This window comes from Cottoperca gobio, chromosome 23, assembly GCF_900634415.1.
Source record: "Cottoperca gobio chromosome 23, fCotGob3.1, whole genome shotgun sequence".
NCBI classification, from domain to species: domain Eukaryota; kingdom Metazoa; phylum Chordata; class Actinopteri; order Perciformes; family Bovichtidae; genus Cottoperca; species Cottoperca gobio.
Window position 1 is genome coordinate 13,745,952 of NC_041377.1, and position 12,541 is coordinate 13,758,492.

At 39.0% G+C, this 12,541-nt stretch overlaps 1 protein-coding gene across 2 annotated transcripts in view; it reads left to right on the forward strand.

Moving 5' to 3' along the window:
• The window catches only part of ccdc146 (coiled-coil domain containing 146), a 51,653-nt gene that overhangs the window by 14,660 nt on the left and 24,452 nt on the right, over positions 1-12,541 (forward strand). For both annotated transcript variants that reach the window (XM_029461580.1, XM_029461579.1), the window contains exons 3-7: positions 3,783-3,862; positions 4,904-5,119; positions 9,199-9,256; positions 11,968-12,050; positions 12,256-12,349. In XM_029461580.1, coding sequence (XP_029317440.1) covers positions 3,783-3,862; positions 4,904-5,119; positions 9,199-9,256; positions 11,968-12,050; positions 12,256-12,349 — 531 coding nt within the window. The remainder of the gene's footprint in view (positions 1-3,782; positions 3,863-4,903; positions 5,120-9,198; positions 9,257-11,967; positions 12,051-12,255; positions 12,350-12,541) is intronic.

Below are 12,541 nucleotides of genomic sequence, written 5' to 3' on the forward strand. Positions count from 1 at the left end.
AATGGCACTCATACTCTCCCACAAACATTATTCATACCTCGGACAATTTCATCGAGCATCTTGTAAAAAATTAATCAGCAAATACAAGCTATTAAAATGTATTGTTTATTCTGCAGAGTGAACAATTATTAGTTGTGGATTCTCACACAGTGACATGTACAGGAAGTTCCCCTACTTGGAGTCTTGTTATAAACTCATTACAGTAGAAACAGAAAGCTTTTCAACTTCCCCACCCTGGCGTTTATATTTGTTGGTATTATTGTTGGCTCTACTGTCGCAAAGACAACCAGATGCATTTTCTTACTACCAGCAACACAGGACACACTGCATTTTGTTTTCCACAGTTAGTGACTGTACCACCGTCCGCCATTTCCGCTACTGGGGAAAGAAACTGCGAAGCTACTGATAGCTACCGGGGAAAACAAAAGCGCTTTCCTCTTCCTGTTTTGATCGCGTACTTTCTTTTTTGCCGTAAGTCAAGCCTTTTTTCGGGAGTACCTGGTGGAAGGTCGCTGATTCAAGTCCCTGAACGCACCAAGTGTGGAGTGCCTCCTGGGCACTGCTGAGGTGTCCTTGAGCAAGGCGCCAGACCCGCACAATGCTGCCCAGGTGCTGATAATATATAATCACTGAGGTTAAATGCAGAGTCTAAATTTCGCTGTGTACATGTGTGTGACCATTAAAATTTCCATTGTTCCAGTATATCACGTGATTCATAACCACGGGTCATGTAATTGGATTTTTATTTCTGTGTCACTTCTCTGCATGAGGACGTCATGCACATGTCGTATTTCTAGAGAAGCGACACAGTTTCGGATAATTGATTCCATATACCGAAGTGGCTCAGCCTTGATGAGAAGGAATCCGCCAGAAAGGAAAATATTACAGCGCAAAATTTCTACTAACAAAGTGATTCAATCTAGCTGTCGGCTCAACTCCAGTTCAAAAGGTCAATATAAGGACATGAAGGTAGAAGATACACAGAGAGGGATGGTAGTTCTCTCCCTTACATAGTGGAATCCAGTGATGTGCCCCGTGGTCATTTTCTTTCTCCCTGCGGGTGCAGACTTATGGTGCCGACAGGTTCTTTTTTTGTTATACACTTCACATACCTGCTGCACCACACACTTACATTACTGGAAGGTTTATTGCTGCTCTGCAGTACAGATCACATGCTCGGGGGAGTCTACGGACAGGTTTGTGTGTCCATGTGGCTGCATAAATATCTTCCAGAGATTGTCTCTATCTCACTTCAAAGATGGTCGAACACATGCAAGCCTTATGCAGCCACCCATAAAAGCCTCCCATACCCTTTACCGCTAAAGATAAGTCTTGGCACCAGAATTGGAGAGGCTGCCCAAAACCGCCTCAGGCTGCTTCTCTCAGATAAATGTCCATTGTGTGGCCAGGATGTTTGTCGCATCGCCGGTATGTCATCTACGTTACTGAAAACAGAACACTGACCATATTTGATGTTATTTTGAAAAAAAGTTAATATTAGATTACATGACAAGTTGCTGTTAAAGAGATCAATCCAGACCAGATGACTCACTTACTATTTCAAGATGCAAGCGTGAGAGATTTAACCAAACTCAAACTGTTTTAAACTCCAAATTGTGTAATACTTGTGAGGTGTTTAGCTCGTAGTGGCATGACCTTGTGGGACTGCTAATGCAAACTGACTAAAACATCTGAATAAATCATATTAACAAGAGGCCTAATCTACATCATTCACAACATTCATATCTCTGTCCTTTCAGCCCTTGGAACGTGGTCCGGCACTTGCGAGCACATTTGACAATAGACAGATAAACAATATAATGGAATGAATCTAAACGCATATCAGCTATCCCTAATGTTTGAAGTCGGGGTGAGGTGTGTGTGTGTGTGTGTGTGTGTGTGTGTGTGTGTGTGTGTGTGTGTGTGTGTGTGTGTGTGTGTGTGTGTGTGTGTGTACACACATAATCAGAGCGTTTGTGTGTGTTCATTGCCGTTAGATTACCTGCTACACAGTCCGACCTGAGATATCCTCAATTCTGCAGCTCAGACAAGGCTATCCCTCATTACTCCCCGCTCTGCCAACCTGGCTCTGAAGATAAGAGGGAACAACACTGACCCTCTGTTTCTATCACTGTTTACACACACAGAACCACGTTGCCACAGAGAGAAATTGAACAACAACTCTTAGTGATAATGTTCCCTTTTTGCAACACTGTTGACCTGATATCCTTCTCTTTTCTGTTTTCTTTTTGTCAAGGTTTCACAGCTGTGTATCTTTTTTTATCAACTTTTTAAACACATCCAGGGCTGGTACCTGTAATCTAAAGAATGTATCATTATATATGAGCCATTCGCCATGATTTGTCTTCTCCTTTTTGAGATCGCAGATAGTTCGGGGGGTTTGTTTTTCATACTGATTGTGATAGGGTGTTCTGATGCTGTGATATCTGCTGTGATGATTAGGATTTTATTCAGCTTAAGTTAAATCCTCTTGCAGACATCAGGGAGTGGGGCTTTGTTGTGGTCGATCACACTTTGAGTCCAGGCAGAAAGGAGCTTTTTCTTACAACAGTAACTGAAGTTTGAGCATATTACAGCAGAACTAAAGCGATTCTTATCAAAAAAGTTTTGACCGTTATGAAATTTGAAACTCCATTGAAATCTCTAGTGATTTAGTTTTCGACTTCTGGAACTTCATTTTGTGACTAAACAATATTACAAAAGAGCTTACTTGTCAGAATTGTATCTGGTTCAAAATAATACGATCGTATCGGATATTCTGTCCGGAAAAGATGACAGCAAGACATTCCCACATAATGTGAGATATCGATCTTTTAATATCTTATAAAGGCAGCCCTGGGTCAGACCAAAGACTTTGAGATGGTGCAACATGAGCTGGCAGACCCGTGCAGGAAGATCTGTTGCCAACTTTTAGCTGAATGAAGCCAAACAGTTTAGGACTGCTGTAATGTGTGACTGTAGCTGGACTGTTCAGGTGTGGATGATTGACACATGGGAGGGGAAATCTTTAAAACCCAGCCAGCACTTGTATGCTGATACGAGTTTGGAGATGTTGGTTACACACACAGGAATTACTATAAATTAAGGGTGCACTATGTTAGCGGCACGTCAACGGTATCGGCCGATAAAGGCTTTAAAATGAATAATCGGTATCAGCCCTGAATGAACACTAATGACAGAATGCTAAATGACGCTTTAATGCACACGTGACACGAACCATTGACTAAGTGTTTAATGGAGGGCTACGATTTCACTAAGGTCTTAGGCACGATTTTGTTTGCACGTCACCTGGCTGTTACAGGGTTGTTGGTAGCTCGGAGAAAAGGGCAGCGCAGATTGAGCCAAGTTTAAACTAATAATAATTTATTTAAAGGATTGTGCAGTGGTCTCCTATTTTTTGGTTAATTCATTCATATATTCATATATATTATTCATATAATATTGAGTTCCAGCAACAGTCTGTAAAGCATATGTACTAATTTAGAGTAGGCATAAAAATATGAATAATTAATTCCACTACAGAGAAAACTAGATGTTCCCCGCAATTATGTGGAATTTCCTTTTGCAAAAACGGAAACATAATTGGCCAAAATTAGTTATAGTTATTTATATCTGCATAAATCTAATATTATGAATTCCTATGATCAACCTATATATATATATATAGTCAATTATATTGCGTACTACCTGCAAATTCCTCTTTAGAAATGATTTTTTCATGTCCATATGGTTTGTAATATTTCTGTTTCCATGCTCTTCAGTTGTCATTGGACAAAATCAGCAAGACCAAAGTCGCCAAACTGAAATCCAGCTTCAGGCTCCTCCATGATACTCTGAAGAGGTATGACTTCTTGTTAATTTGTGTACTATGCAAAGATGCTGAAAATTGTGTGTTATTATTATTATTATTATTATTATTATTTGTTATACATTATTACTGCAAAGCTGCTGAGAATACAGAATAGTAGAAGTTCAATTCTTGTGACAGCCACAGTCTGTCCAACTGAAGTGTCCTTGAAAAAGACTTTTAAGTCTTATCAGATCTCATTGTGCTGCTCTTATAAACTGTTGGAAAAGTGTGGAAGTAGCATATGTGACAAGCCCCTGGCTTCTGACGAGACATTTTGATTAGGGTCACTTATCACTCAAGTCAGTGGAGCCAGAAATCCTAATTTGAGCGAAGAGGTGAAAGCAAGGATGTAACTGAGGCAGTATTAAATAGGGATGCACGATATGGATATGGATAATTACCTGCTTGTCGTGGCCGATACCGATAAAACCCCTCCGTTAATTTTACATTTTTATATTTTAAAAAGAAGTTCATAACCTGTAGTTTATGCTTAAGATGTAGTTCTTGTTACATTTAGTCAATTAACTACCACAACTGACTGTAATAGAAGAAGACTTCTTTTTAAGCTTCATCAAATCCGTAATGGAACACTGATTCCCAAAATCGCCATCAAGGCACATAATAGATGAAGTGGAATTAACTTCTGAGACCCCAATTTCTTGTGGAAACAACAAATCTTTGTGTAATTTCTTGTGAAAACAAGAAACCAATTTGTGTCTGCACGTTACATCTAATTGGCTTAGTACTAAGAAATCTATCATGGACATCAGCAGCTACTGTATGTTTACGTGCATATTGCACCACAGCTTTTGTGAATAATTTGAATCAGACAGGAGTTATGGCTGTTTGGATTATTTATTGTTACGTGATTACCATTTATATAGAGTACCGTCCTGTTCTCATGTAGAAATAATTACATCAAATAAGAGTCAGTCTACTGTTCTACCTGTGTTTTTGAACGCACCCATGAGTTAGGAAATAGTATCTGTGTACTGCATACCACATACTTAAATCGTTTGTTTCATCCAATAGTACACAGGATTCTGAGATCCACCTTTTGGGAGAAGCAAAGAGGTGTCGTGCTGAGCTAGAGAGGCTGCATGCTCAGGTGGAGAGAACAGAGGAGCAGAGCACCTCTGAGGAGCCTGAAAGTGAGGTCAATGAACTGAGGCAACAGTTCCTCCAGGCATGCAATGAACTGAAAGCTGCCGAGGACAGAGAGTACAAGACACAGTACAAACTGAAATGGTAAGTGTATGTATATATATATTTATATAAGCGTACACACATTATTTCTGCAATCACTCATGCTGCAAGTTTCATTTTCAGAATCAAATGTCAAATAAAAATGACAGAACACAAAACACAGAAGTGAAACCGGTGTGGTGGAAGGAGAAGTTTTGGACTGTGTGTGTGTGTGTGTGTGTGTGTTGGAAATACCCAATTTTTTAAAAAGATCTTAAAATATCACAAGAACATTTTTACGCTTGGCTGAGATGGAAGAGTGCAATGGAAACAGATTTGAATGATGAGGTACATTAAGAATGCGACTTCAACATCCACTGAAGCTTCTTCCCCGCTCCTCATCGCTCGACACTGATACAGGATGTAACCTTACAACCTTACACCTTTAGGTCCGACTAGCACGCTTTCAACTGCGTCATGGAGCGGAAGTGGATGGAAAAATGCATTCGTTCACATTTTCCAGATTTCTCCGAAATTCGGTTCAAATTTGAGATATATTTGGATTGAAACCCGGCTGTTGGGGGGATATTTTATTTGCCATATCTGTTTCAGTAGTAACAACATAAGATTTAAGTTGACGAAAACTTCATGTAGACAATTCATCATACACATGTTAAGTTTTAGTGGATTTTTATTTTTGCTCTGGATGTTTACTTGCTGAGCTCTCCGCGACTGGTTCCTTTTCATTACGTCAGTCCTGCTGGAGTCTGTTTCTGTTCCTCTCCTCTAATCCTCTCCTTTCGCTCCCACGAGTCTCTTTTCTCATCGTAACCAATTTTTCCTCTTTTCTGCTACAGGTTCCTCTCTTCCTTCCCCCCAACTCACTCTACCGCTATCAGTGTGTCCAAAGGGTCAAACACACCCACAGAAATGGAAAATAACAAACTCACTTGAGTATTTCCCACTTTTCTGTACTCACACTCTCCAAAAGGCCAAAGGGAGGTCACTGGAACATTGCTAAGCAACACAATAACACGCACCAGTGGTTCCCAAACATTTTGGCTTCTGACCCTTGAAAACAAAGCAAGTCTGAATGTGACCCCTCGTTAAAGGTTGCATACGTCATAAAGCATTTCTTTTTCCTGAATCATTTTTAAAGGCTGGAGAAAGTCAAATCAACCAGTAATGGACAAAGAATTGTATTTACAAAAAGTGCAGGTACAGAGACTGTAAAATGTCTTTAAAAAGTGAGTTATTTGTGTGTGTTAGATGTTAAAAGGGAGTTTCAAGCTGAAGCACTTAAAGGTTCAATGTGTGAGATATGCCGGAATTTAGAAAAAATGAACTAAGATTATCAACAGAATGTGAAGAGGTAACAGTGTTGACATGGCGGTTGAACTGTAAATGAAGGAAGGAGCTAACATTTCAAGTGAAGCACCATATTTGGCAGTCAAATGTTCAGTTTATGTATTTGAAATGAAAGCAGTTGCTCTGTAAACTACAGTATGAAAGCGGTTGGATTGTCAGTTGAAGTTGAAGCACCCACTATTCCCTTGTGTGCAGGGTAAATAATTAAAGTGCCAATTGTAGTAGGGCTGTTTGAAGCTTCATTCATAATGTTGACATTCAAATTCCTACTGAACATGCGTATATGCTTAGCTTTTCTTTTTCTTTTTGCATTTCTATTCAACACTCCTGTGTTGTAAAGTCCAAAAGTCAATTTCTTTGTTGAAAAAAGAGAGAAGTAATCATTGCCAAAATTCACAACATACTTTTATCTAACAGAATATTCTGAAAACAACATTTTTTGATGCCGTCATAAAATATCTCAAAACCTCAATAGAAGCTTCCAATGTGAAAAAAGACAACATTTGCTACAGCCCTACTCAGTTGGTGTGTGAGCAATGATAGCAGTTGAAGGGTAAGAAATAAAATCACTTCAATTACCACTTTATGTGTAGCAAAGAAAACTGTTGAAATATGTATGGAAGCTAAGCATTCGAGATACAGTCATGAAAATAGTGTCAGTAAGCTCTTATACTCCTTATTTACTCGACAGCTTAATTTCCTCTTAATCAGATCTATTTTCTTATCTTCCCTGCATTGCATTTGACCATGGATTGCTTCAGCAATATTAAACCACAGCAAACTCACCACTGTATTGCAAAGATACGATCTGCAGGATGCAGGGATTTTCAGGGAGAGTTGAAGGCCCGGCAGTAATTGAAATATTAAATGAAAACCACTTACAGAGCATTCTCAGAGGATGCGGTAATAGACAGGATGAGTGTGCATATTATTTGTGGCAGCGTTTGGTGGTTGAGCTCTCTTGTCCTCTCATCATCTCCTCCAGACTAATCTTTTCCCCCACTTCCTGACTTTTCTTCTGTTCTTTTCCCCCGCCTCCTCTTCTGTCCAAATGGCCAGCGGTCCACATATGACAAACAGATGCTCGCCATGCAAATATGCCTTTTTAAAAATCTCTGCGTCCTTTATCTTTAGCCAAACAGATCGTCTGGAATTCAGCACTTTTTCCAGTCACATATTTTAGCATTCGTGCAGCTTTCTCTGTATATCAGTTAATATCTAATATATCAAATTGTCAGGAAGATTAATATCATTTACTTTGTGATACGTGTAGCTTTTAAATATGTGTAAGGTTTTTCACAATGACAAAGCTGACTTGAAATTATTTCATATAAACTTTAATCAAAAAAGTGGCTGCCGCAGGGAGATAAAAGATTCATAGGAATAGTTTTTATGTGCACATTTATACTCAATTATGATGCTTTGTGTATATTTATAAAGAAGCTGGCTTTTTTTTATGTGTGTCGAAGGTATAGCATATAGATTGTTTTATTCACTCACTAATAGTGGAAAGCTTTCATGGCAGCTTGTTATAACTGGTTGACACCCACTGCACCCTTTTTTAGGCGCTTTCAAGTAACAAGATATTGGCATGAGTTTTGGTTACCACAGCAGTGTCTTTTCTTTAAATGTAAAAAATAAAAAAGCTTGTTCCTGTCATTGCATTTCTCTTTCTGTTTAACCAGGAACTAAAGGCCCTGTCACACATATCCGTATGACAGAATCGTATGCCGGCGCATACGAATATTTGTCAGAGTCCAAATACGTCAAACTTTTCATCGGATCGGAAAAGTGAACATATACAGATATGCATGTCTAACCTATTGATATCGTATCACTTACTAATACAAAATGTATCAGACGAATACCGGCAACACGCTGGTTTACGTTGATGTAAGGGAAGGTATAAGTAGTATTCGTTAAGAGCTCACTGTGTTACGCTGGGGTGCGTTGTTGAACGCTGATGTTTTGAGCATGTTCAAAATTACCGGACATGTGCTTCATAAGATATGCAGACGTTACGTGACGTTAGACATACGTGAATACGGAATACAGTACGTGAATACTTACCTACGTAAATATAGTATGTAAATACCTACGTGAATACCTACGTGACTACGTTAGAGGTACGTTACGTTTACGTCGGCTGACGGTGAATCCCTACAGCCAATTTATTGATAACGAGTGGATAACCTATTCGTAACCTATGTTAACATTATGCCTGACGATGGAGTAACTTATTAAACGTGTTTCTACAGTACAGCTAACGTTCAGCATGTTAGCCGTTCTCCAGCATCAGCATGACGTGAACCAGATGCCACTTTTCCAGCTCCTTTGGCCAGACACTCTGATACGTTTTAAATAAGTAAGTGATAAGCTATCAATGTTTGACATACGTATAATAATGTGTTAAGTATAAGTTATGTATACGTCAGCTACAGCACCGCTGTGGAAAAGTTGGACGTATTTGGACTCTGACACATTTTTAGCTCATTTTCATATACGGCGGCATGTTTCTGCCATACAGAGCTGTGTGACAGGACCGTATGTCTGGCGTGTTCGGCGTAACGTCTGCGTCCTTCAAACGATCACAACTTACCCTTAATTTATATCAACCTATTGATATTATCCTGATACTGATATTTCGTATGCGCCAGCATACGTTTCTGTCATACAGATATGTGTGACAGGGCCTTCAGACATGTTTTTTGTTTCCCCTAATAACACATTTTTGTTTGCCTTTCCTCTCCTCACCTCTCCTCACTGGTTTGCAGTCTCTGGGAAGAGAAGCAGTGTCTGGAGAAAGAGAATGAGATTCAGCCAAAACCTGCTGTAAGTTTATCATTGCACCATCCAGGTGTAGTTTCAGTGATGTGGATTACTGCTGCAACAACGGTCTTCCAGAGAGGATAAATATGAGTTTTACTTTAAGCCTCCACCCAGGCTTAATCCTTCAATATTACCATTGGCTCTTTTCGGAGCCATTTGAAGCTGATGGATTCCATAGCACAATCTCCTATTCAGACAAAATGATGGCATACAAGTTAAAAAAAAACTTTAATCCTTGTTACAGCTGGAGAGGATTTTTTTACTTTTGTTTAAGGAGGTTTGTAATGGCTGATAATGATCCACGAAAGGCAACTGATGTATCAAATATATTATTTAAAAGTGAAACAAATATATATTATAGAGATACAGACATCAGAGACAGTTGCTGATAGCACACTCACTTCCTGTATGAATGTCTGCACCCACTACTCAAATAATGCAATGTAATAAAGCTCAAACTGTATCATAATATACACAACTCTCTGCTTGTTGTATCAAAAGGAACAAATTTACTCTAAAAAATAACATTATTTCATTCACATGTGATATTAGAATCACAGTATCTTCTTGCTGTGTGATTGCAACACTACAGTACTCTGTAGTATGCTGCAGGGCATATTAATACTGTATTACTTGTATTATTTAGTCTATGAGAAGTCTACCACAACAGTGCAGTTTGAGCATTTCCAATACCCTGTTGGACATGAAAATCTACAGTAGCTGTTGAATCCCCAGCACTAAAACTCAGCAAATCAAGAATACTAACATAAGACCCTTAGGGTATCATCTCAAGGTGCAAAGTGCATCAAACTTCATCACAATTGTGTTGCTTGTGCCAATAAAGAAGGTTCAATTTTGAGCTTTGTAGAGCTTGTAAATTAAATTCTGAAGCTTATATATATATATATATATATATATATATATATAATGTTGGGGTTCTTCTATGCAACTACTTTTTATTTACGGATTGCACAAAACAATCCAAAGCTGCTACAATTCAGTTTTCATGCCTCTGGATAGTATATTTTCCACAGGGTATAACAATGACAGTGCCCTTGAGTCAAGGTGGCTCATGGGTGATCTTCAACAGACCTAACAAACTGGAATAAATGTTAAGAAATGAAGCTGAATTAATGATACAAGGATCATTTATGTTCACTCTGAATGCAACGAAATGCAGTTGTAGCCTATTCCATTTATGCTACAAAAGAAACATGACAAAACATTCCTATCAAATATAGCCACAACGACCTAACCAATTTATCCTGCCGATGCCCATGTGTCCTTGTGTTAGGGTTGCAGGTAGAGTTGTATTAAAAGCGAACTTGGAGAAAAGTGACGTCAACAAAATACTTGTAGTCCCACTGACACATGCTGGCTTGCTTCTATATAGGTAGCCAGTATAGCATGAATTATCAAGTGGCAGTATTGAATGGACAAAAGCATCACCACTGTGGACATGCACTGCACCAGGACCAGTACAATATCAGAAGTGTGTGGTCGAAAATATTTATACAAGTAATGCCTTCTTATGTGTATTTGAATAACAGAGGCTGCTGCCTTTACTAGAACAGTTAATGTCACAGAGAGTAGCCTCCCTTTCCCATTGTTATTGAAACAATATGCCACATTGGACCTACGTCATTAAGCGTGATATTAACTCTAATGAAACAATTAGCCACCTTCTCTGTCTGTCATACACAAACACAAACTTGTCAAACATGATTAATAACCAATGTGTTTCATTACAGAGTCCTCACATACATTTGTAATTGTTTTTCTGTATGTACAGTACAGTAGATGGATACTACAAACCACAAACGGGCTTCAAAGTGCACTTTTATCAAGTTGAATTGATAACAGCTGGTTGAGTTGCAGTTGTTTACGTCCATACTCATGCTTCCAAAAGTGACTTCACGTGATCCAACATTTTTCAAAACCAAATCGAATTGGGATCCCTCTCCCAGGACGGACAGACGTGCAATAGATGTTGTGTGTTGAGAATAAACAACATAGTAAAATGACAATATGATGTGATCAAATGTGAAAAATATGGATCCAGGAGGATGTCAAAAAACCTTCAGGCTCCCTCCAAAAGATATATATTAACGTGGGCGTCAGGCAGGACCAGGGCAGCAGGCTCAGACATGATTCATGGTACAGACGTAACCTTTAATAGTGGCAACCTGTCAGATGAAAGACACAGAAACTCTGGGGATGATGCCCTGGATGCTGAGTTAGTAACATGCATTTAAGGGACATGAATGCCTACATATAGAGAGGCAGAGGAGGAGAGAGAGATGGAGAAAGGAGAGAGGTGTATAACGAGGAGCTGGTCCAAGGCAAGCCTGAGCCAGCCCTAACTATAAGCTTTAAACAATATTAGGTATCAAATCTCTTTTGTGCTGAAAATAATGATTACATTTTAGGAATCAAACTAGAACTAGTCATAGCACTGAATCTTGGCTTTACCACTGAAACAACTGAAGAACTTGTGTATTTTTTTCATCAATACATTAAAAGACATTTATGAGTCTTCAAAAAACAAACATCCACGTGCAAAGCAAAAGTTGTTGGAACCGACTCTGAGAGTTAGGATCAGAAGCTAAGAAATGAGAAAATGCCTTTAGCCTGAGCTCAATTAAATTGTCATCACACACCAGATATCCTTGATATGTGATGTGTAATATTCATACTGCTGGTGGGTCCTCCAGGAGCTGGAGAGCAGAGCAAAGGCCCTGCAGGACAAACATGAGGATCTGAGGAGGGAGGTTTCTCTGAGACAACTAGAAGTCAGGTATTTTATCTAGCTATGGAATTCTTCACGACGTTGTCTTTTTGTTCTTCTTTATATCTTTAATTTCATTCAGTGTTCTCTAATTGTCAATTTTTTTCAAATAATAAGCAGTGCAGCTGGATCTTTTGAGTGCTGTTAATAATCACAATTATTCAGATAATAAGCGTTCTTTTTTGTGTGTATCTTACCCTCACTCCATGCACAGAAGTCTGACAGAAGATGTGGAAACCCATGAAACGCAGATATTAAAAGAACAGAAAGAGCTGGAAGACAAGGCAAAGATCATAGAGCTCAAAGAGGTCTGTGTGTGAGAGCATATGTGTGTGTGAGTTGGCATAGCTTACAGCACACCGTCAATAACAAATCTTTTGATTTTGTTCTATTCTGTGTGTGTGTGTGTGTGTGTGTGTGTCTGTGTGTGTGTGTGTGTGTGTGTGTGTGTGTGTGTGTGTGTGTGTGTGTGTGTGTGTGTGTGTGTGTTTGTGTGTGTG